This window comes from Pinus tabuliformis, chromosome 2_1 (genome assembly GCF_031772625.1).
Source record: "Pinus tabuliformis cultivar Carrire ecotype Pingquan chromosome 2_1, CPIR1, whole genome shotgun sequence".
Lineage (NCBI taxonomy): Eukaryota > Viridiplantae > Streptophyta > Pinopsida > Pinales > Pinaceae > Pinus > Pinus tabuliformis.
Genome location: NC_142299.1, coordinates 642,751,621 through 642,775,636, shown reverse-complemented (window position 1 = coordinate 642,775,636; position 24,016 = coordinate 642,751,621). Strand labels below are relative to the sequence as shown.

Here is a 24,016-nt window from a genome sequence, read left to right as displayed (position 1 = left end):
CATATTCAAAAATCCTTTTTGTGCGTTTATTATTTGTTGTATTTTCAAGTCACATTATCTTGTTTTGGACATTTATGGACAATCGTATTATTTAATTTCTTTCTTTCTTTAAATATTGCTTATTTTCCCATCTATATTTTGTTGTTTAATTGTAACTTGTAATAGAAGGGATTTCTCAATAAAAGACAAATATTCCAGTTGAAATATAACTTATTTTATCTAAAAGTTATTTTGAATCCATATGGTCGTGGAATAATTTATTGCAGGTAACATATGTTGTGAATCGAAATATCAACTATACAAATATATGCAGTTATAGTTGTGCATTTTGCGCTTTCAGGTAATAAATCCTTTCAAACATATATGTTAGATATCTATTTACTGAAATGACATTAAAAGGCATGTGTATTCTTTGTTAATAGCACAGGTGATTAAATTTTTCATCAAGTGATCAGAGGAGTTAAAGAAACATGTAAAAGAGTTAATGAAGTAGAGGGAACATGTCACACATTATCATGACAAGTAAAGAAACTTATTGAAAACAATTAATGCTTAGAAAAGTATTTCATTGACAAGGTTAGATGACAGTGTGAGTAGCAGACCAATATTCCTTGCGATAATTGGATCATGTTGTGAGAAACCATTTGTATTCATGATATTATAACCAGTACCTTATCCATTTTTTCATTAAGAGCTCTATGTAGTATTATTGTTAAACGAGGGTTTGTGTTTGTATTATAAATTGTTGTCTTACTATTTTTGCAATGCTTAGATGGTATTGTTCGTGTTTTGATATTATCTTTGTCTTTTACTAGATGTGTACAAGATGTTGACACCTGGGTTGGGGTGATAACATGATCTTTATCATATATAGGACTTGTACAAATTGATAGCACCTAATAGATTGCCATAATAATTTATATGGCGACATAACTACAATGCGAATACTCAAATACATTAATAGAAAACCAGAGCAAGAGGGTTGGGAGAGAGGAGATTATTGAAATGGACACATATGGTGTAGTCTTTGTCACCAATCAAAATTGAACTTGAGCCACAAACTACTAATGGTTGATACAACTTGAAATATCAACTTTACAAATATATGCAATTCTAGTTGTGCATTTTGCACTTTCAGATAATAAATCCTTTCAAACATTTACGTTAGTTATCTATTTACTCAAGTGACATTAAAAGGCATGTGTATTCTTCGTTAATAGCAATGGTGATTGACTTTTTTGTTAATTGATCTTAGGGGTTAAAGAAACATGTAGAATAGTTAACGACATATCGTAGATTATTGCGACCTAGAAAACGTGAAGTATAAAGCTAGATAGAATATATCCTTATGTTCTTAAGGAGTAGAGCTAACGTGTCACACATTCTCACGACAAGCAAATAAACCTATTGAAAAGAGTTAATGCTTAGAAAAGCATTTCATTGACAAAGGTTAGATGATAGTGTGAGTAGCAAACTGAAATGGACACATATGGTGTAGTCTTTGTCACCAATCAAAATTGAACTTGAGCCACAAACTACTAATGGTTGATACAACTTGAAATATCAACTTTACAAATATATGCTATTATAGTTGTGCATTTTGCACTTTCAGATAATAAATCCTTTCAAACATTTACGTTAGTTATCTATTTACTCAAGTGACATTAAAAGGCATGTGTATTCTTCGTTAATAGCAATGGTGATTGACTTTTTTGTTAATTGATCTTAGGGGTTAAAGAAACATGTAGAATAGTTAACGACATATCGTAGATTATTGCGACCTAGAAAACGTGAAGTATAAAGCTAGATAGAATATATCCTTATGTTCTTAAGGAGTAGAGCGAATGTGTCACACATTCTCACGACAAGCAAATAAACTTATTGAAAAGAGTTAATGCTTAGAAAAGCATTTCATTGACAAAGGTTAGATGACAATGTGAGTAGCAAACCAATATTACTTGCGATAATTTGATCATGTTGTGAGAAAGCATTTGTATTGATGATATTATAACCAATATCTTATCTATTTATTTATTAGGAGCTCTATGTAGTCTTATTGTTAAACGAGGGTTTGTGTTTGTTTTATAAAGTATTGTCTTACTATTTTTGCAATGCTCAAATGCTATGGTTCGTGCTTTGATATTGTCTTTGTCTTTTATTAGATGTGTGCAAGATGCTGACACCTTGGTTAGGGCGATCACATGATCTTTATCATATATTATGTTGATTTGGGGTAGCATCGGATGTGCTTTAGCCACGAAATTTGGTGGAGAGGTTCGGGCACATGAGATCTCCAATACCTAGAAAGGGTTTGGGCAGATTCTAAATAGATCAGGAGATATTAAAATAATTAATATTTTTAATGGAGTCCCTAAGTCTAAACTTAGGGAAAATAAAATATTAATGTGTATTAATATGAATCTGTGTTAGAATGGTCCAAAAGACATGGATCAAGCTAGATCTAATCTTAGCCGTTGATTAGGGACTTAATCTCGGCTGTTGAGATGTCAACAGGAAAAGTATAAGAAGAGGCTTGAGGGTCACTTGGAGAATACACCAGAGTGATCAGTCATTCTATTCTCTAGAGCGGGGTTTGCTAAGAGAGATAGAATCAGTGATCGGGAGAGCAACTGAGGGGCATCGAGTACATAGAAACAGAGGAAGAGATTGTGCCGGGAGAGCAGCGCAACAACCAAGGAGAGTGACATAGAGCCAACAAGGGCTCACACAAGGCCACACAGAGGCAGCCAAGTGTTGCACAGAGCACCAGAGAGGCCAGCGTGTCTGACGCAAAGGCCCAGAAAACTGACGCAGGGCCTCCTGGGGCTGACGCAGGGCCAGCGTGAGACAGAGAGGCGCTGATGTAGTCCAGATTGGGCAGACGCTAGGGTTGCTGAGCAATTTTGTGCTGAGGAGCTGCCAGAAGGATTTTCCGAGGTTTCAGCTAGGAGATTGCTCTCAAACTGTGAGGTATAGCTGCTAAGGAAATTCTTTGTTGGGTAGGCTAGTTTCGGCACCCAGATTGTACTCTGATATTGCTTAATAAGAAAACCCTTAGATAGCTACACTGGTTTTCCCCCATTGGGTTTTTCTGGGGACATTGGTCCAAAAATAATGGTGTCATGTGGTGTGTTTGTTCTTGTTTCTTTTAGTTGCTGATCTGTAATATGTTGAGCATGCACTGGTGTTTATTTTCAGTATTTACTTTGTAAATAACTTGTTAAAGAAAAATGACAAGTAGGTAGGAATAAATTAGAAAAAGTGCATGAAGGGTTTCTAAACTAAGTAAACTTAGAAACTTCAACATATTAGACTTCTACGAAATGATAACACCTAATAGATCGCTATAATAATTTATATGGACACATAACAAAAATGCAAATACTCAGATACAAGAATAGAAAACCAGACAGAGAGAGATGAGATTACATAAATGGACACATATGTTATAGTCTTTGTCACCCATCAAAAATTGAACTTGAAACACAAACTACTAATGGTTAATGCAACTTGCAAGGTAACTAATGGGGGTGATTGTTGTCACCACTACTACACCCCTTCTCAGTTTACATTGTTTCTCCTCTAGTACAAGTGGTTATCTCTAGGGTTAGGATTACTAAAGCTATGCAAGGAAGACTCAATATTACATGGAGAATAAGCTTTAGTAAAATAAACATTGAGTTGGTTTCTTAAGTTTATATTTTATGGTAGTTGGAGGTGAATTGTTGAATTTGTAACTATGGTCGGCCTTCACAATGTATATCTGGCCACTTGATGTACTTGTAATAATTTTTGTAAATGATATTTTAAATTCTAGAGTCAAAAGAAAATTTATTTTGAGTCAAAGTACCATTGCGACTTTTAAAATTAGAGAATTCAAATTTTGAAATTGTAATTTTTTGTCTCCAAAGTTGTCAAGTCGGCCCAGGCAGAGTCACACACATTCGACCCAGGAAGAACACTATATATTGACTATTCAACCTCCTCCTCAAGGCACCAATTCACATTGTCTTGTGAAGAACAATTTTTGGGCATCCTAACAAAGATCAAGAAGGACAAGGAGGATGAAAAAGGACGATTTGCATCTCTTTCTCTCTCTCTCAATCTCACATGTGTGGATACTCTCTCTCTCTATTCTAGCTCGCAATTTTTCTGGGTAGTTCTGTTGCAGGGGGCTAAAATTCTGGTCAATTGTAGGGGCCAGAATTCTAGGGTAATTAGCAGCGGTAGGAGGGTCGTAATTTCTATGTTAGATCAAGCATAACGAATTTTTGGATCAAATTGGGAGGCTTCACTTGAAGGGGTTGACCAAGTGTGACAATAGGTTAGGGTGTGTCTCTTGTTGAACAAAAGAATTTCTCTATTAGAAAGGTTGTTGGGATTTCCCCCTTGGTTGGTTTTCCTAGGTTAAATCTTGTCTTCTCTTTTTGCATTGTGATCTCTACTGTTCTACTGTTCTTGTATGGTTGAATTTCTAAAGTATAATTGTTGAATGATATATTGGAATAATTTAAAAGAAGACCAACATGAAAAGTAATTATCATTATTTCAGAAATATTGTGCTAGTCTCTATTGCACTTAGAAAATCAATAATGACTAGTTCCAATATTCTCTTTGGGCATATGGAGTTTGGAGGTCATTATGAGGGTTGAAATGTAAAAATTCCACAATTGAAATCCTATTGCAACAATTGGAATTAATTCTTCTAATTGTTAATTAATTTAACAATTTATTTGCTACGACAAATACCAAATTAATCACACTGCAACCTTCACAAATAAAAATGCGAAAATAAATAGCGTTGGACACTGAGAAAATACTAGCACACACACAATAAAATTGACATTGTTATTTTTGGACAATTGTCCCCAAAAAAATCTAACTGGGGAAAACCGATGTAGTGGTGGGGGATTTTATTATTATGCAGTAGTGAAAATCTGTGTACAATATTGATGCACTCTGATCCAACTTGGTGCATTCGTCATCTAGCACGTGACAATAAGCTATACTATGAAAGATTCTTTAGTGTCCATCCTTTGGCTTCTTCCTTGTAAAAGCTTCTTTTGGTGTCATTTTCCCCAACGCTTTGTGAGGAGCCTTGTTTTGAATGTACACTGTTGTGCTACATGCCTCTGCCCATGGAAACTTGGGCATATCCTAGTCATATAACATTGCTCTCACTGCTCCAACTATTGTCCTGTTCTTCCTTTCCATCACTGCATTTTGCCGTTGTTTGTATGGATTTGTCCACTCTCTTCTGATGCCCTCCTTCACACAGAACCCTGTGAATGCCTTATATGTTTTCTTGCCTCCATTGTCTGTCCAAATCAACTTGATCTTTCTACTTGTTATGTCCTCCTCAAGAGCCTTAAACTCTTGGAAGCAATTGAAGACTTCATCCTTTGTCTTCAAGAAATAGTTGTAGTTTTTCCTGGAGAAGTCGTCGATAAAGGTTATGAAATATTCATAACCACTGAGAGATCTAGTATACAATGGGCCACATATATCTGAGTGTATCAATTGAAGAACACCACTAGCTCTACTGTCACTCCTTAGGAATGTTGCTTTCGTAGATTTCCCAGGCACGCACTCTCTGCACACGTTGTCATGTTCCGTGCTAAATTGTGGGATTCCTGTCATGGTCTCCTTGAGCAACCTGAGTGCTCCATGATGTAGGTGTCCCACTCTCCTATGCCATAACTCTCCTAGTGTCTGCTACTGCTATTACTAATCAGTGCCTTTGGAGAATCGATCTAGAACATGTACAAGTTGTTGCTTCAAACCCTAACCCGTTTTACCTTCTTCCAACTTTGGTGTTTGATGTACACCTTCTGCCCCACGAAATAGACATCATATCCCTGGTCCTGTAGGACAGAAACTGAAATCAGATTGATGCCAAAACCTGGCACATGCAAGACATTTGTAACACTAGTACACTTGCTTGACTCCCTCTTAATGTTGATGGTACCTCTCCCAACTAGAGTACATTTAGTATTGTTTCCCATTTGGATCTGGAATTCCATCTGCTCTTCCTTATAATTGGAAAAAATATTCTCTTAACTTCCGTCATATGTGCTGACGCTCCACTAGCGGTATACCAGATACCTATGGATGTAGAGTTAAAGAGGCAAGCTATGAGAGCGAATTTGTCCTCTAGCCTCGAAGACAAATCCTTAACATCCGAGGAAGTTGTTATCTGCCTCCCTTTCTTTTCTCCCTTCTTCCGGTGTTAGGACATTGGCTTACATAGTGTCCTAGTTGACCACAACCAAAACACTTGACCTTACTCAAGCCTTTCTTCTTCTTTTCTCCTTTTGAGCTTGATCCCTTGTTAGAACCTTTCTTCACCTTCCCTTTTCTTGCTCCTTCGCAACCTTCAAAGTTTTGTTGTTCCTGCTGCTACTGCCATTAACCGAGCTAAGCCTAAGCTCCTCCTATGTGAAATCACTCCATAGGCGATCCCAACCTGGTAGTGTATCTCATCCATTGGTCACTTGGAAGAACACATCCCATTGCTTAGAAACCCATTTAGGGCCACTTGCACCAACTCGTCATCACTTGGCTTATCTCCTAGTGCAACCAACTCGTCCCTGGCAAATTAAACTCTGGTGAGGTAGGATACGATGTCTTCACCATTATGCATCTTAATGGTCCTCAACTTTTCCCTGAGAATCAATTTCCTATTTTCTATAGGATTTTGGTACAGATTTACAATTGCATCCTGTTTGCCGCCTTGCACACACAGATAAGTTAGTGAGAAAAAGACCTAGACCCCACAAGGTACAGATTTACAATTGCATCCTGTTTTCCGCCTTACACACACACCTAAGTTAGTGAGAAAAAAACCTAGACTCCACAAGGTGTGTCTTGGTGGCAAAACTAAGAGATGGGGTTGTCACCTATTCCCATCTCTCTCCGTTTAAGCTCTCTCCTAGTTAAAGCTAAGGGGGATGGTTCCTAATGGAAAGTTAATAAAGGAAAAGTGAATTTCTAGGAGACTAAAGTTAGAGGGAGATGCTTATCAAAAATAGCCTGACTCCAAGATCTTAACAAGCATACAATATATGAGCATTATTCAATGACGTATTCAAAGTATAGACTAGTGCCTCAAAGAAAATGACAATTGCTTGCTCGAAATGAAAATCAAGATACATTGATAGAGAATCCTGCAAAATCAAATGTTAAACCAAGATGAACATATAAACATCAATTGCAACTATAAAGGAAATAGTATTCGAAAGTAAATGCTGAAATGACAAGATAATGACATCAATTACTCATGAGCTAAATAACCATCAAAGCAACAAGTATATGAAATAATTTGAAAATAGAGTTGCACCAACGAAGGATATTCCAAGTACAAGAAAGCTAATAGTTGCAAAAGTAAAAGATTCAAATAGTTGCAATATAAAACAGATGCTTCTCGAGAAAAAGATAATATTTGCAAATAAAACTCAAATAAATTCAAGATAGCATACATAGGAGAGTTGTATTGCAAGTAAAGTGAAAATGTGATGTAGAGATGCTCTTGGTTTATTTTATTAGTTGTATTCTAAAGCAAAGTTTCAATTGAACTCTGGTCCCTAGACCCCATCCTTGCTCGGAAATCCGGATCTCAAGATGAGGAGTCAATAAGGGTGGAGGGTCCCTAAAGTCTATACAACAACTTAAGTTGGAGGTTAATTTTATAAGTGCCAATTAGCAATAAAATGTGCCTAAGTGAGATGCATTCAGTTACTTTCCCTCCAAATTTGAAATCTTGATGGTAATGCTTCCATAAATGATGAAATACCCAAAGTAAAATTGCACCAATGACTTCTACGCTAAAAAAATGGTAGCGTAATGTGAGCAAGTGAATTAAAGGGATGCAAGTAAATTGCTTGAAAAATAAATTGTTTCAAGTAGACAATGACAATATAATGCTCCAAGGAAATATCAAAAATACTTAAAACATGAATATAGCAAAAGTTGACAAAAATGAAGCATGTACTGAAGTAGTCATAAAACAATTTACCAAGCTTAATGGAAATGAATTAATAAACTAAATCAAAGCTTGCCAAGAATGTAAAGTGCTTGCATGTAAAGAAAGATTTTCTCAAAGTGTTAACTTGTAGCTCAAAGCAACAATGAAATGAAGGATGCAAAGCTCAAGTAAAAATGTAGCAAACTTAATTTAGTAAATGAAATGGAGTTTTGAGGTTGTGTTAATTCCCAAAATTTACCATGTGTGAATGAGTATTAGAAAATGGAAAGTGCATGCAAGAGAAACTAAATTGTGAAAGTTAAGAATGAAAATCAATCCACCCACAAGAGTCCTCCTTCTAAATGAGGAGGTGGGATACCATGGGATGAATCCCAAGCTCCCTCAAGCCCAAGAAGATTATTTTATTAGAGGTATTACAATGAGGAGAAGGCCTTAAAAGGTTGCCCAAAAGATGAAGGAGAAACTTTTACACAATCAGAACTATAGGAGCTAGATTCTCCTTCTTGTACAATGTGAAAATTTGGCAAGCAAAATAGCTAATGAGACCTCCTCGAAATCTGAAATTTATAAGGGGAGAATCAGCCTTAATAGGCCAACAACCTAGCTTTATGTGAAGCTCTCAATTGAACTCAGCCTTGCAGAAAATGAGGGACCCAAAATGCTCACGGCCTCCTTGGGAAATGATCCAATCATGCGCCAATGGGTCTTGCAAACACTTGTTATGAGTTTGTAGAAAATGTCTCTCAAATCTACTCCAAATGAGTTATCAAATCCTCCAAATATGGAATGGAAATAAAATGACCATATTTAATAGTGGTCTTCTAACTGTTATATATCTTTCTCACACAGTGTAATGCACCATACTCTAACATGTTTTGATGCTCCTAGTGGGTTACGGTGGATTAAACCCTTCATATCTGATTTAACATTTATATTAGATTTGTCACATGTCACTTGTATAAAATGGCCATGTATTACAAATGTTATTTATTTTCATGTTTTTACCTCAACAAAGATTTAAGTGTTTTATGATTATGAATAAGTAATGGTTATGACTTAAGGTAAGTTGTCGCTCAAATTGTACACAAGAATGCGACAACGCTCAGGGCAAGGGCTGTCACTCTGATCCCTGCCCTCTCCGTTTAAGTTTTCTCCTAATTGCAGACTGAGTTGTTGAGAAATGTAACTAGTTTCAGTCTTCATAATTATTGTACTCATTTCAATATGTATCCTATGCAACAAACAAGAAAAAGAAAAGAAAAATTATTATTATTAAAGCACGACTTTCATGCTTATTATTTATGGTATTCTAGGTAAAAGCATGTTCTTCGTGCTTCTAAGGTTTGTTGGGTCTTGGGATTTATTGTCATGAAGTCAATGGAGTCAACATCATGTTTATAAGACCCTTCGGGGAAATTTGTAATTGTAAAAAGAATTATTTTTGAGTCTAGAAAGTCCTGGAATCTCCAATAGTACAAGTCGATTCTAGGATCCTCAAGTCGGCCTAAAGGAGGGAATTCGACTCCTTGAGAAGGCTATATAAAGAGCATTTCGACTTCATTTGGAGATAAACTAACAAGTTTGATCTACAAGAAAGAGAGTTTGATCTATAGTTGGGTAGCTGCCAGAAGGAGAGCTAAGGTCAAGAAGAAGGAAGAAAGGATGAAATTTCTTGGTTTTTGGGCTCTATCTCTCTCACACGTGCGAAATTTCTGGGTTGTGTGAAGTGGCCAAAGTTACAGGGCTGAGTTGTAGTAGGATGAAGTGCAAAAACTATTAGCTAGAAGGAAGTAAACTCTATCCAGACCTCGCTGACCTTAGGAAGAGTTGTCTTTCTCTTGGAAGGTCCTAGAAGGAGGTCAAATTAGGGTTTCTTTAGGAGTTGCAGGGCCGAAATTGCAGGCCAAAGTTGCAGGTTGAACTTCCAAGTCGAGTAGCAGTGCTGTAGCTGGTAGATCGAGTTGCAGTGTGTAGCAGTCTGGTGCAGATTCAAGAAGGACTTGAGGAAGGGATGACTTGGTACTAGAAGGAATTGGTCTAGGGATTGGGTCTTTGTATCTCATTTGAAGCAGATTCTAAGAAAATAAGAGCTTTCGAGTTTTCCCCTTGGAGGGGTTTTGCCCTGGCTGAGAGCCTACCTCTGTGTCCTCTTTTGTTGTTATTGTTTGTTGATATTGTTTTATGAACAAATCTAACTAAAAGAACATAAAGAAGATAACTAAGATTCACAAGCAAGTATCAATGTCAAGGAAAATGAGTTTAATAAGTTGCCACGTTACATTTTTCTAACATGGTATCAGAGCTAAGGTAAGTAAGTAAGGTAGTCAGAAAGATACACGAAAGAATTGTTCATCAAGGGAAAGGAAGCTCCCAAGGCCTAAAAGAAGAAGATTGTCTCTTGAAGGGATTTGGTTAAAGGCTCATTGGTAGAAGACCCTTCTAATCTAGGGTTTCTACATTGAAGAAGATCAAAATGACATCCATCCTGCAGGGAGGGTATTGATCTTGCAGAAAGGGAAGTCTTTTTGTGAGGCATCAATATTGGAAGCTGTTAGTGGAGGAATCCTAGGGAACATCTTTCAAGGGCATCATCAAGAACTTTCTAAAGGTCTTGAAGAGATCAAGAAGGTTGGAGATATTATTCAAGTATCACACTATCTCATAATGGTTGAATCTTCAAGTCATGTAGGTTCTTTCTGCAAGGAGAGCAATAAGCTCATCAGGGCTTCAAACTATCTAGCATGGAAGAAAAGGATTGACTTGATACTCACACAAGAGCTAGCAAAGTACAAGAAAGGGGAATTAAGAGATCAAAGGATCATAGTTGAATCAATCGAGGATTCTCTTGTTCCATTTGTGGCAAACCTAAATACTTCGAAGGCAATGTGTGACAAGCTAGTAAATTTGTACTTTATAAGTATAATTATAATAGGTCAACAGATTTCATTATGGAACAAGCTATATAGAATGAAGAAATCGAAGGATGAGGATATGGCATCCTTCCTCATAAGAGTGTTTAAGTTAAGAGACCATTTTCAAGGACTTGGGGAACCCATCACTAATTTTGAGGTGACCGTATGTGTTCTAAATGCATTGCCGCGAGAATGGAGCAACTTTGCAACAAGTGTATACTCCAAGAAGCATTCAAATCCCTTTACAAGGTCAAGGATGACATTGGATTAGATAAGCAGTCTCAAGCCTTTGTAGCCCAAGTCAAGAAGATTAAGAAAGGAAAGTTTGGCAAGTCCAAGGTGCAATGCTTCAAGTGCAATGAGTTTGGACATTATAAGTGGGATTGTCCAAATCAATAGAACAATAAGAGAAAGGATAGAAGTGAAACTCATGTAGATGAAGTAGTGGGAGAACCTGAGAAGAAGGCAAAGAAGGAAGAAGTGAAGTATCTTTACTAATGAAAGAAGGTTCACTGACTTCTAGGTTCTTTATGAATGTTGATTTCTCTTTAGATGTTATGTTTTGCATAAACATCATAGGATAGAAGCATATGATAGTAGCATGTTTGGAATTCAATAGAGATCATCTAGGAGATAATGTTAGACTATTTTGCATAATGTTCATCTAGATTATGTTAAAGATTGTCATCTTGCTTAAATGGATCATTATGATCCATGAAGGACGATCATCTTAGAAAGTCCTTGGGAAAAGCATCATGACATGAATAGTATGTATTCTATGTAATGTGGAAACATATTGGTAAGAAGGGATGAAAGGTTGCAATGGGTTAGGATGCAAACTTTTTGTGAGATATATGGATATCTAGATGATTGGATGAAAGCATAGGAATGTATGTTGAAAAGTAAATTTTAGATAAGATTCATATATGCAAGAATATTATTAAATGAGGTTAATTATAAAGATATGCTTAAGTAATAATGATGCTAGAAAGGAATAGGATATGACTTAATTAAGAATGTATAGAAGATTAGGACTTTCTCGAGAATATGCATTTGATATTGATTAACATCTAGTATAATCTTCGAAAGAAAGATTGTAACTTGGTAATCAAGTTCGATCCTTGGGCACACTGATGCAAGAAGGAAAGTTCAAGCGGAGATGGTCGATGAGGATGTTGATGGTACGAGAAGGTCACCATGGTAAGGTAAGTCTATTTCATTTATGGTTTGATTATCTGGCTAACATATTATTTTTGGCTACCAAGAAAAGCTTGTTGCAAGAATACATGATGACAATTTGAGGCAAGTTCAACTGTATGAACGAAGAATGTTGAGAATGTCTGGTACCTGACAATTGTAAAGTCAAGATGAGTCCATCTTGAGATTGAAAGGGTAGCTATACAAGAAGATAACTTGAAGGTCAAGAAAGATCACTTTTCAGATTGAAGATTGGGAAGGCCCAATGCAATGCCTTCATGATTGAAGAAGAAAGTGATGAGCAAGAGAGATGACCTGGATCTTGTCACAAGAACGAAGAGTGGAGATGGTTCCATGATACCTCGAAAAGAAGCAGGCTCGATGCAAGAGATGCAAAGAAAAGAGGGAACCATGTAGCTATGGAGAATTGTAGTTGATACTCTGATGAAGACAAGCTAGAAGGCTTGTGATGTTGGCTTTCGTTATTGGAAGGAAAGAATCTCCTCTGGTTTGAGGGAGCAAAAGGAGTCTCCATAAATAAGGAGTAAGATTCTATTCTCAAGATTAAGGAAGAATAGGGATGTACTCTTTGATTGAGAGGTAGTGATGATGAACATCACATGTGCATTCTCCTCTTCGGGTAGCCAGAGATGTACAAGGAGGAGTGATGCAATGCAGAGAAGGTGACGCAAAGGCTCACGCAGTGCCTGCGTCAGCACTCTGAGCCAGGTGAAGGTGACGTAGTAGCTAGGAGGAGCCCACACAATAGCTGCGTCAGCTGTCCAGGCCAGCGCAGAGGCAAAGGTGGGCAGACTAGGCTTAAGCGGTCCCAAGTCATCTTTCTGAGCCAGGAAGGATTGACGTAGTGGCCAGGAGGAGTCGATCTAGCTCTCACTGTGATTGCGCAGAGCCAGAAGGGCTCAGATTCTTCAGTTGTCGGGGCCAAGGGAGCTGAGAAGATTTCGATTTGAGGAGCTGGTGGGACGCTGTTTCTGTCAGTGCAAAACAGTGTCCAAGGAGACTGAACCAAAGCAGAGGGAAGCACTACCTCGACAGATTTCTAGCCAAGAAATGTAGATTCGGGTTGCAGCTGCAAAGGAGAATTGGAAAGGAGTGATTCTATAGTTGGCCGAAGTATTTCCGAGAGGGAAATCAGGACTCAGAGGGAGTCTAGAGAAGAGGAGCAGAGATGGTAGTGAATGGATTGAGGGATCAAGACAGGTTGGGGGGGTTTTTTCATCTAGAAGGCTAGGAGCCTAGCAATCTTGGATAAACATCGCATCAAGGACTATGCCATGAAAACAATAGTTGTCCTAATTGACCTTGATGCAAATGAGAAGTATGAGGACGTCCAGGCGAAGGCGAAATGCATGATCCTAACAGGGTCAAGGATCATGTAATGCCACATATCACTGAGAAGTCAATAGCAAGGGAGATGTGGGAGACCCTGACCACCTTATACTAGGGCTCTTCCGTCAGCGGAAGATGTTATTGGGGAATCAGCTGAGGTCATATTAGATGCAGAAAGGAAAGGAGATAGATCCATTCATTCTCAGGTTGCAAGGAATTTGCAACTAGCTTACTTCCGTGGGGTCTACACCGGATCCAGAGTTCATGGGCAGGACTGCACCGAATGTAGTCTCCAAGGAGTGAGAGACGTTTGTCCAAAGCATTTCGGGCAGAACAACTCTCCCCAATTGGGAGGAAATGCTGGCAGCTCTTCGACGGGAAGAGCTTAGGAGATTGACCAAGGCAGGGAGTAGTGGTAAGGGAGTTCGAACCAAGGAGGAGGAGGATGCAACTCGCGCATCAGTGGGACAACAAGGAGTACAGAAGAGGAAGAAGAAAGACATCTGCAAGGTCAAGTGCTTCAATTGTGGGGAGCTGGTACATTATGCCTCTCAGTGCCCAAGGAAGAAAGGCAAGGGAGAAGCTTCCAACTCAAAGGCTGCTCCAGCAAAGGCGGAGAAGGATGTCAAGACTGATGATGATTGTGCCATGAGTGCTCATGCACCTCTAGAGAAGAGGTGGGGAGACTTGGAGTTGTAGTCGAGAGGACTATAGAAAGGCGCAGGATCCTTGAGGTGCCCAATCTCTTGGATCACATATGACTACGAGAGCCCTTAATGACAGTAGCAAAATGACAGGTGTCGGGTGGAGCAAGGTGTGATGGAGCGACAAGGCAGTGCTAGAGTGTAGAACTTAGTAGCAGCGCAATGGAGGTTGCGACAGTGCGAGAGGCACAGAAGAGTTTGCAGCAGTGCAGTGGCAGCAGAGGGAGCACATTACAGCAGTTGAGGTAGCTTCAGCATCACGAGGCTTCCAGAATGACCAAGATGTCAGTGTTTGGGTGAAATCAGTTACTTACTTCTTGATCACTGAGTTGCAGTGCAACAGTTAGCAGTGGCAGTGTTATGGGCAACATGATGCAGCATGTTGACAGGGAGCTGTAGTACAGATGTAGCTGTGGCAGTCGCAGTGTCATGGGCAACAATACAGGAAGCGACAGTGTAGTGGATGTGGGGCAGCAGGCCAAGCATCAGCACAGAGGACCGATGCGGAGGATTAGTGTGGTGCTTCTATGGTGAAGCATTGCTAGAGCACATTCCTCGCTAAGAGGGAGTGTTGATTTTGGGTAGCATCGAATGTGCTCTAGCCATGAAATTTGGTGGAGAGGCTAAGGAACATGGGATCTCCAAGACCCAGAAATCGTTTGGAGAAATTCCACCTGGATGAGGAGTTATTAAAATAATTAATATTTTTAATGGGTTCCTAAGTCTAAATTTAGGAAAATAAAAATATTAATGTGTATTAATAAAATATGGGTGAGAAAGTTCTAAGTGACGAGGATCATTCGATTCTGACATGTACAAATGAATATATGAATTTATTTATATTGTGGACAAATTGTCAAGGTTGGCCAACAAACTAATGTAGGGTCAAAAGCCCAATAGTCACGTCTATTCATCCTCAACGTTAGCCTATAAATACATGATGCCTCATCCTCATTTGGACACACTCATCTTCACACATCTCTCTCTCTCTCCTCATCTGATTGGGTACGAATTTCTAGGCAGCTTGTCTCTCCACATGTGCAAAGAAAAGGAAGGCATTCTCTGTTTCAGCATTGACCAAGTTTGACTGAATTTTCAGAAGGTTGTTTTGGGCTACGTTGACCAAGAGTTATCCTGTTTGACTGCATCTTTGTGAGGGTTATCTCTGATTGGGCGGGCTGCATTTTTGGGCACAAAAATCGAGGCAATCTGTTGACTGTTTGACCAGCGTTGACTATGGTTAGCGTTGATCGTAGGTTAACGGTTTGACCAGACTTTGATTGGGCTAAATTTGACTGTTTTGAGGATTGTGTCATCTTGTTGTTTGGAGGCCGAAGTTGACTGAAGTTAACTGAATCTTTAAGGATCAAATCTGCCCTATTGACCAGTGCTGACTTTTCTGGTCAGGGCTCTTTTGTTGCTGTTCTAAATTATCAGAATTTGTAAATTGTACTATCTCACTCTGCTGAACTATTGAAGACTAAAGAAGAGTTGGTTAAGGGTTTCCCCACATTAGGGTTTGTCCCTAGCTAATGCCACATTTTGTGTCCTCTTGTCTTGGCTTGTCTTCTACTGTTTATGTTTATGTTCTATCTGCCTTTTACTATCGTGTTGATGTGATTGCTAAATTGGATATTGATATTGGGCTAATAAATAAATTGAAGTAAAATTGATCTAAAGCATAGAACATACTAGTGAAGCACCACTCTTGTTAAACCCGCGGGTAAGAACGCGTCAGAATGGACGACGGGTGACCCTCATTAAACCTGAGTTATTTACCCTTCATCGGCGGGTTTTTTACAAGACCTGGCTACCCGCATTAAACCTGCGGGTAGCCTATAAGACTCTCATCAGATCCCTATAAGACCCTTTGGGCAGCAAAACCCCCAAACTATCCAAAAATTCGATTTTTATTTTTTATTTTTATTTTTATTTTTTGGAAATGAGGTGGAGGAAAAAGGAAATTGGAGGGAAATTTTTTTTTTATAAGCACCTCTCTCCCTTCTATTTCTCATTCACTTGTCATTTGAGTGTTTGGCTAATTTGTGTGAGTGTTGAAACTTGAGAGTGAAGCTAAAAGAGCGTGAAGGAGCTGTTGGAGGAGGCTAAAGGAGGCTTCATCGGATTAGACTAAGCTTCAGGTAGGCTTCATGAACCTAGTTAGAATGTTTTCCATGTATTTATTTTTGGTTTTGTTTTTGTTTTTGTTTTGTTTTGTTTTGTTTTTTTTTTTTTTTTTAATGTTTGCAAATATTTTTTTGATTGGGAATGCCTGTGGGTGAGTTTCTCAGCCACATAGGGCCGCTGTGTGGCTGAGAAATGCAGCCACAGGTGCCTGATTTTTAAGCCACACAACGACCCTATGTGGCTGAGTTTCTCAGCCACACAGGGTCTCAGCCACACAACCAAGAAAAATTGCAAATTAAAAAAAAAATCGAAACCAAAAAAAAATTAAATTTATTTTTTTTTCTTCCAGATTTTGTTACCATGCCACCAAAGGGTTTCAGACAATCTCGTGATTCAGCATGGGCACATGGTCAACAAATCATTCCCGGTAATGACCACAATATCAAGTGCAATTGTTGCAATGCCACAATGCATGCAGGCATAAACAGGCTGAAATACCACCTAGCCAGAATTTTTGGGCATGGTGTGGGATGTTGTCAAAGTTTGCCTCATGAAGTCACTACTGAAATGGTAGCTGCTTTGGAATCCATTAAAGAAGCAAGTTCTATGCAGGCACTAAGGAAGGATGAGATTGTTGGGATAGGTAGATCTTCATCTCAGAGTGAAACATAGTTTCAAAGTCCAGGTATTGGTAACTCCTCTTCAACTACTATCGCAAACAAGAGTATAACCTCTTCTTTCTTCAGTTCTCGAACAACTCCTAGATCTCAACCAACCTTGGACAGTTTCAATGATAAGAAGAGGAAGGAGGGAGATATGGTAGTGAGGAGGTTTTGGTACCATAACAGTGATTCATTCAACTATGCAAAGTCTTATTTTTATCAGCGCATGGTGGATACCATTGCATGTGCTGGCCCTGGATACAAAGCCCCAACTTATAATGCACTTAGGGGGGAAGAGCTAGATGAGGAGCTTGAGTGTGTCAAGGAACAATTGGAGAGCATTAAAAGCTCATGGAAATCTATAGGTTGTACACTTATGTCTGATGGGTGGACATATCAGAGGGTGGACAGATCAGTGGGGTAGAACAATAATAAATTTTGGTGTAGCTTGCACTAAAGGAACCATGTTCCTAAAATCCATTGATGCATCTGCAAATGTAAAAGATGCACATTTGATTTTTTCATTGTTGGCTGATGTGGTAGAAGAAGTTGGTGTTGCAAATGTTGTCTAAGCAATCACGGACAATGTAGCAAATTATGTGGCATCTGGAAGGTTGCTTTGTGCCAAATATCCCACAATTTTTTGGACTCCATGCGCTGCCCATTGCATAGACTTGATGCTAGAGAACATTGGGAAGTTGGAGTGGGTGCAAGACATTGTGCAAGAATGCTAGCATATTACCAAGTATATTTATAAACATGCTTGGGTGTTGAACCTTATGAGGGAATTCACACAAGGTGAGCTTAGTCGCCCAACTGTCACACGGTTTGCTACAAACTTTCTTTCCCTCCAAAGCCTTTTGTATGAGTACCAAGCTTTGAGAAGAATGTTTTGTAGCCAAAAATGGGTATTCTGGAAAGATAGCACAAAACTGGAAGCAATGTCTGTGAAAACATCTGTCTTTGCTGATATTTGTGGGACAAAGTGACTAAGATTATCAGCTTCACTGAGCCCCTTGTGAAAGACTTGAGATTGATGGATGGAGAGAAACCTGCAATGGGATATATTTATGAGGGCATGGACAGGGCCAAAAAAGGCCATCAAGATTTTCTTATTCAGTATCTAAATGTTTTGCTTACAAATATTGAATATGTTATGTTGTACTTTTATGGATATGAGATGATGTTATGAATTATTGCATATATTTTGGTTTTTATAACTATTAAGGATTGGAATTGTCATTAGTTTCTTTTTTGTGCTTAAAATTTACCACATTTTAAGTTTTCTTTTGTATTTTGACGAGTCTTATAAGGGTCGTCCCTGAGTCTTATACGAGTAGACAAGTCGATGCCTTGTCGAGTCTTATACGAGTACAAGTCATGCAACATTGGAACATACCGTTGTTGCCTAAAATTAACATGGTATCAAAGCTGAGGTGAAAACAAAGCCCAAGCAATAGTGAAAGAGCAATCACCAAAGACAATTGGACAAGGACAAAAGATTCAATGGGTTCCTCATCCTACTTCCTGGCTGAAGACAAGCTCCATGATAAATCTGACTATCATGGATGGAAGATGTTTCCTGATTTGACCTTGGATGAGAAGGAAGTGATGGCTTATGTGCAGGGTAAAATCCCTGAGCCTACCTCAAATGCACCGGCTGCTACGAAGACCAAGTACAACAGGGCTAAAGTCAAAACGAAGAAGATTATCAGGGATTCTATTGACAAACATCTGGTGGCCTATAACTTTGAATTGAAGACCTCCAAGGAGATATACGACAGGTTGGTTGACAGTTTCAAGGTTAGTAATGCTAGTCAAATTCTATTTTTCAAGAATAAGTTGAAGGTTATTTAGAGGGGCAAGGACGAGGACATGCAATCCTATTTCTTGAGAATTACTGAGATCAAGAATGATCTGCTCTCGATTGGAGAAGTCATTCCTGACAGGGAACTTACTCTCACTACCCTTGGAGGACTCCCACCTGAGTGGTATGTATTTAGAACCACTATACTCAACAATGATCGAATTCCAGGGTTTGACGAATTGATGTCGAGATGCATTCAAGAAGAAACAAGAATGGTGGAGCAAGAAATGCCTTCTAATAGAAGCAACCCCACTGCATTCTCCGCTCATGCCAAAAGGAGGAATAATGAAGTGTCTAAAGGGCATTTCCATGGAAAGCCTGGATCTAAGGGAGGAAGAAAGGGCAGGTGCTTTGTTTGCAATAAGTTTGGCCACTATGCAAGGGAGTGTCTTAATAGAAGGGATACACCTCCCTAACAACTCCAGGGGCATCTTCAATAACAACGATCAAAGGAATGGTAGGTCCAATGGCAAAGGAAAAAGGAATGTGGGACATCAAGGAAACGATCAACCCTCCAAGAAATCAAGAAACTCCAGGTATGATGAATCCAATGTTGTTAACAATAAGAAAAAAGAGTACTATCTTATATCGGCCCTCTCCACTGCCTCTCCTCCGGACACTTTGGGAAATTGGCTAATTGATAGTGGTGCCTCAAGGCACTTCACCGGATACAAGGAAGCCCTCTCTAATCTGATAGAAAAGGAGACAAACTTGGAGATCATCCTTGGAGATGATGCCACCTATCCCGTGAAGGGAGTAGGGAATGTTACCCTTCAATTGAATCAAGGTAACACTATTCATTTGCAAGAAGTACTATATGTACCCGATCTCAAGAAGAACCTGGTGTCCATTTCAGCAATGGAAGATAAAGGATTCAAGGTGGCTTTTATCGATGGAAAGGTATGTGTTTGGAAAAGAAATTTTAAAGATGCTTTTACTCTTGGGTTCAGGGTTGACACTTTGTATCAAGTTGGAGGAAGTCCATTGGGGGCCATGTCTTGTGACACATCTCTACAATCTGGAGTATGGCATTAGAGATTCGCCCATCTTCATTATAAGGCCCTACCTAATGTGAGACAGATGGTGACAGGTATGCCGAGTTAAAAGTAGAGCATGAAGGTGTATGTCCTGGATGTGTCGAAGGAAAACTTACAAAGGGACCATTCCCCTCAAGTAATAGCAAGACCACAGACATATTGCAGTTGATCCACTCCGACATATCTGGTACGATGCCCGTAAACTCCTTGGGAGGATACTTATATTATCTCACCTTTGTGGATGATTATTCTCACAAGACCTGGATCTATTTCTTGAAGAAGAAGGATGAAGTGTTCACCTGGTTTCGACATTTCAAAGCCTTGATCAAAAACCAATCCAGGAAGAAAATCAAGATATTGAGGATTCATAATGGGACCAAGTATGAATCCAATGAATTCCAAGATTATTGCAGAGACGTTGACATTAAGAGGGAGACTACAATGCCATACACTCCTGAGCAGAATGGTGTGGCTGAAAGGAAGAATTGCTCTATTGTAGAAGTTGTCTGTGCCATGCTTCATGATCTAGGCCTTCCGTGTTGATTTGGGGTAGCATCGGATGTGCTCTAGCCACGAAATTTGGTGGAGAGCTTGGGGCACATGAGATCTCCAATACCTAGAAAGGGTTTGGGCAGATTCTAAACAGATCAAGAGATATTAAAATAATTATTATTTTTAATGGAGTCCCTAAGTCTAAACTTAGGGAAAATAAAATATTAATGTGTATTAATATGAATCTGTGTTAGAGTGGTCCAAAAGACATGGATCAAGCCAGATCTAATCTTTAGCTGTTGATTAGGGACTTAATCTCGGCCGTTGATATGTCAATAGGAAAAGTATAAGAGGAGGCCTGAGGGTCACTTGGAGAATACTTCAGAGTGATCAGTCATTCTATTCTCTAGAGCGGGGTTTGCTAAGAGATAGAATTAGTGATCGGAGAGCAGCTAAGGGGCATTGAGTACAGAGAGACAAAGAGGCAAAGATAGTGCCGCGAAAGCAGCAGAGCAGCTAGAGAAATTGACGTAGGAGCAGCGAGTGCTCACGTAGGGCCACGCAGAGGTAGCTAAGTGCTGCGCAGAGCACCAGAGAGGCCAGCGTCGCTGACGCAGAGGCTCAGAGAGATGACGCAAGGCCTCCTGGGGCTGACGCACGGCCAACACTGGGCTAGGAGAGGCTAATGCAGTCCAGATTGGGCAGACGCTGGGGTTTTTGGGGCAAGTTGTTACTGAGTAGCTGTCGGAAGGATTATCTGGGGTTTCAGCTAGTAGATTTGCCAGAAATCGAAAGCTGTTACTGCTAAGGAAATTCTCTATTGGGTAGGCCAGTTTCGACACCTAGATTGTACTCTAATATTGCTTAATAAGAAAACCCTCAGATAGCTGCACCGGTTTTCCCACATTGGGTTTTTCCGGGGACATTAGTCCAAAAATAATGGTGTCATATAGTGTGTTTGTTTCTATTTCTTTTTAGTTGCTGATCTGTAATATGTTGAGTATGCACTAGTGTTTATTTTCAGTATTTACATTGTAAATAACTTGTTAAGGAAAATAACAAGTAGGTAGGAATAAATCAGATAAAGTGCATGGAGGGTTTCTAAATAAGTAAACTTAGAAACTTCATCATGGTATTAGAGCGTGATTGCAGATCACAGGAGGACTAAAAGACATCAGCAGAGCGGAGCAATAGCAGCAAAAAACAACTGTCCCGAGGTGACAGACTCTGTTTCTAAGCAACGCAGAAGCTAACGAGCGTGATGTAGAGCCAGCCAAGGCCACATAGAGGTAGCCGGGAGCTGCACAGAGCCTCAGAAAGGCCAGCGTTGCTAACGCAGAGGGCTAGAGGGTTGACGCAGGGCCTCCCAGGGCTGACGCAGTCCACAGAGAGGCAGTTGTTGGGGTTTAGAAGGTTGCAGGAATTTTGCAGAGTGGAGCTAGTGAGGTACTGTAGTCAGAACACTACCTGAGAGAGCAAGGGCAGAGGAGTTGCTACCGAGGGTTTCTAGCCGAGGAACCCGGATCAGTAGTGCGGTTGCATAAAGACGATCAGAGTAGGGGGCATCTCGACAAGCGACAGAAGGATTTCCAGAGGGGAAATCAGGACTCATAGGGAGTCCAGAAGAGAACTTCTAGACGCGTCGTAGAGACTTGGAGGAGTCGAACAGAGAACTTCCAAGAGGGAAGTAGAGGAGAATCATGGCCCTACACGGAGTAAGAGACCAGGATAAACTGGACGGAGCATCGAACTTTTCAGTCTGGAAGGCCAGAATCTTATCCGTACTTGACAGGAATTGTGTCAAGAAGTTCGCCTTGAAGGTAATAGCTGTCCCAGTGGACCCCAGTGATAATGATAGGTACGAGGAGGCGATGGCAAGGGCCAAGAGCATTATCCTTGACGGGGTCAAGGATCATGAAGGAAACGGCATTTGAGATGTGGGAGGCTCTCAAGAAGCTGTACCAGCATACTTCTGTGTAGAGAAGAATGCTGCTCGAGAATTAGATGAGGTCGTATTAGATGAAGAAGGGACAATCGATTGACACCTTTCTCAGAAGAGTGAATGAGATCCGAGTTCAATTGACTGCTATAAGGGCGACACCGGATCAAGAGCTAGTGGTGAGGACATCCCTGAATGCTGTCTCAAAAGACTTGGAAGTGTTTGTCCACAGTATACTGGGCAGAGGAACACTTCCACCATGGGACGAGATGTGGGCAGCTCTTCGCCAGGAAGAGATCAGACGGCAGTCGAAGACAGGTAGCAGCAGCAAAGGGATCAAAGTCAAGCAGGAGGAGGAAGATGTGGCCCTAGCATCTGAGGGAAAGCAGGAGAAGTGGAAGAAGAAGGATCTCTCCAAGATCAAGTGCTTCCACTATGGGGAGCTGGATCATTATGCGACCCAGTGTCCAAGGAAGAAGAGTAAGGGAGAGTCTTCTGAGACTAAGGAGTGCCAGAAAGGGCAAAGAAGGAAGTTTTGACAGACGATGATTGTGCCATGAGTGCACACGCACCACTTGAGGGGAAGTGGGAAGACATCGAGCTGTAGTCAGGCAGACTACAGGTGATAAGGGGTAGGATTCTCGAGGTACCCAGCTTCTTGGATTAGACCCTTCTACGGGAGCCTCGAAGAGGAGCAGCAGGACTAGCTGAGTGGGTAGAGACGGATGCAGATGGAGCGGCAGAGAGAGCTACAATGTAGCAGTCCCGAGATAGCGCAGAACTAGTAGGCTGCAGCAATGCGAGAGGCACAGGAGTGTTGCACTAGTGCAGGAAGGCATAGAGAGGTGTGCAACGATGCGAGATGCAGGGAGTTGTTGCAGCAGCGCAGAGGTCAGAGAGGGAGCACTTGTCAACGGCAAAGGGAGCTTTAGCATCAGTGGGTGTCTCTGGCCCAACAGGGAAGTCAGTTGGGAGATCAGTTACTTACTTCTCAGTAACTGAGTTGCAGTGCAGCACGATGCAACATGATGAGAGGAGGTGCAGTGCGGATGCAGTGCTGGGAGAAAGGACTAGCAGCAGCACAGATGCAGAGGGAGTTGTCGTACAGATGCAGCAGTGGCAGTGGCAGCACCATGGGCAGTAGTACAGGATGCAGCACCATGGGCAGCAGTACAGGATGCAACAGTGTAGAGGATGTTGGGTAGGAAGGCCTAGCGTCCGCACAGGTACCGATGCCGGATGATCAGAGTAATACTCAGTGAGGAGTATTGCTAGAGCACAGTGTTCGCTAAGAGGGAGTGTTGATTTGGGGTAGCATCGGATGTGCTCTAGCCACGAAATTTGGTGGAGAGGTTGGGGCACATGAGATCTCCAATACCCAAAAAGGGTTTGGGCAGATTCCAAACAGATAAGGAGATATTAAAATAATTAATATTTTTAATGGAGTCCCTAAGTCTAAACTTAGGGAAAATAAAATATTAATGTGTATTAATATGAATCTGTGTTAGAGTGGTCCAAAAGACAAGGATCAAGTCAGATCTAATCTTAGCCATTGATTAGGGACTTAATCTCGGCCGTTGATATGTCAACATGAAAAGTATAAGAGGCTTGAGGGTCACTTGGAGAATACACCAGAGTGACCAGTCATTCTATTCTCTAGAGCGGGGTTTGCTAAGAGAAATAGAATCAGTGATCGGAGAGTAGCTAGGGGGAATTGAGTACAGAGAGACAGAGATAGTGCCGGG

The 24,016-nt window shown here is 40.3% G+C and overlaps 1 protein-coding gene across 2 annotated transcripts in view; it reads left to right on the top strand.

Annotated features, from left to right (window-relative positions):
• The window catches only part of LOC149202209 (uncharacterized), a 511,066-nt gene that overhangs the window by 284,897 nt on the left and 202,153 nt on the right, over positions 1-24,016 (top strand). For both annotated transcript variants that reach the window (XM_089403126.1, XM_089403125.1), the window contains exon 9: positions 267-340. In XM_089403126.1, the coding sequence (XP_089259252.1) occupies positions 267-340 (74 nt within the window). The remainder of the gene's footprint in view (positions 1-266; positions 341-24,016) is intronic.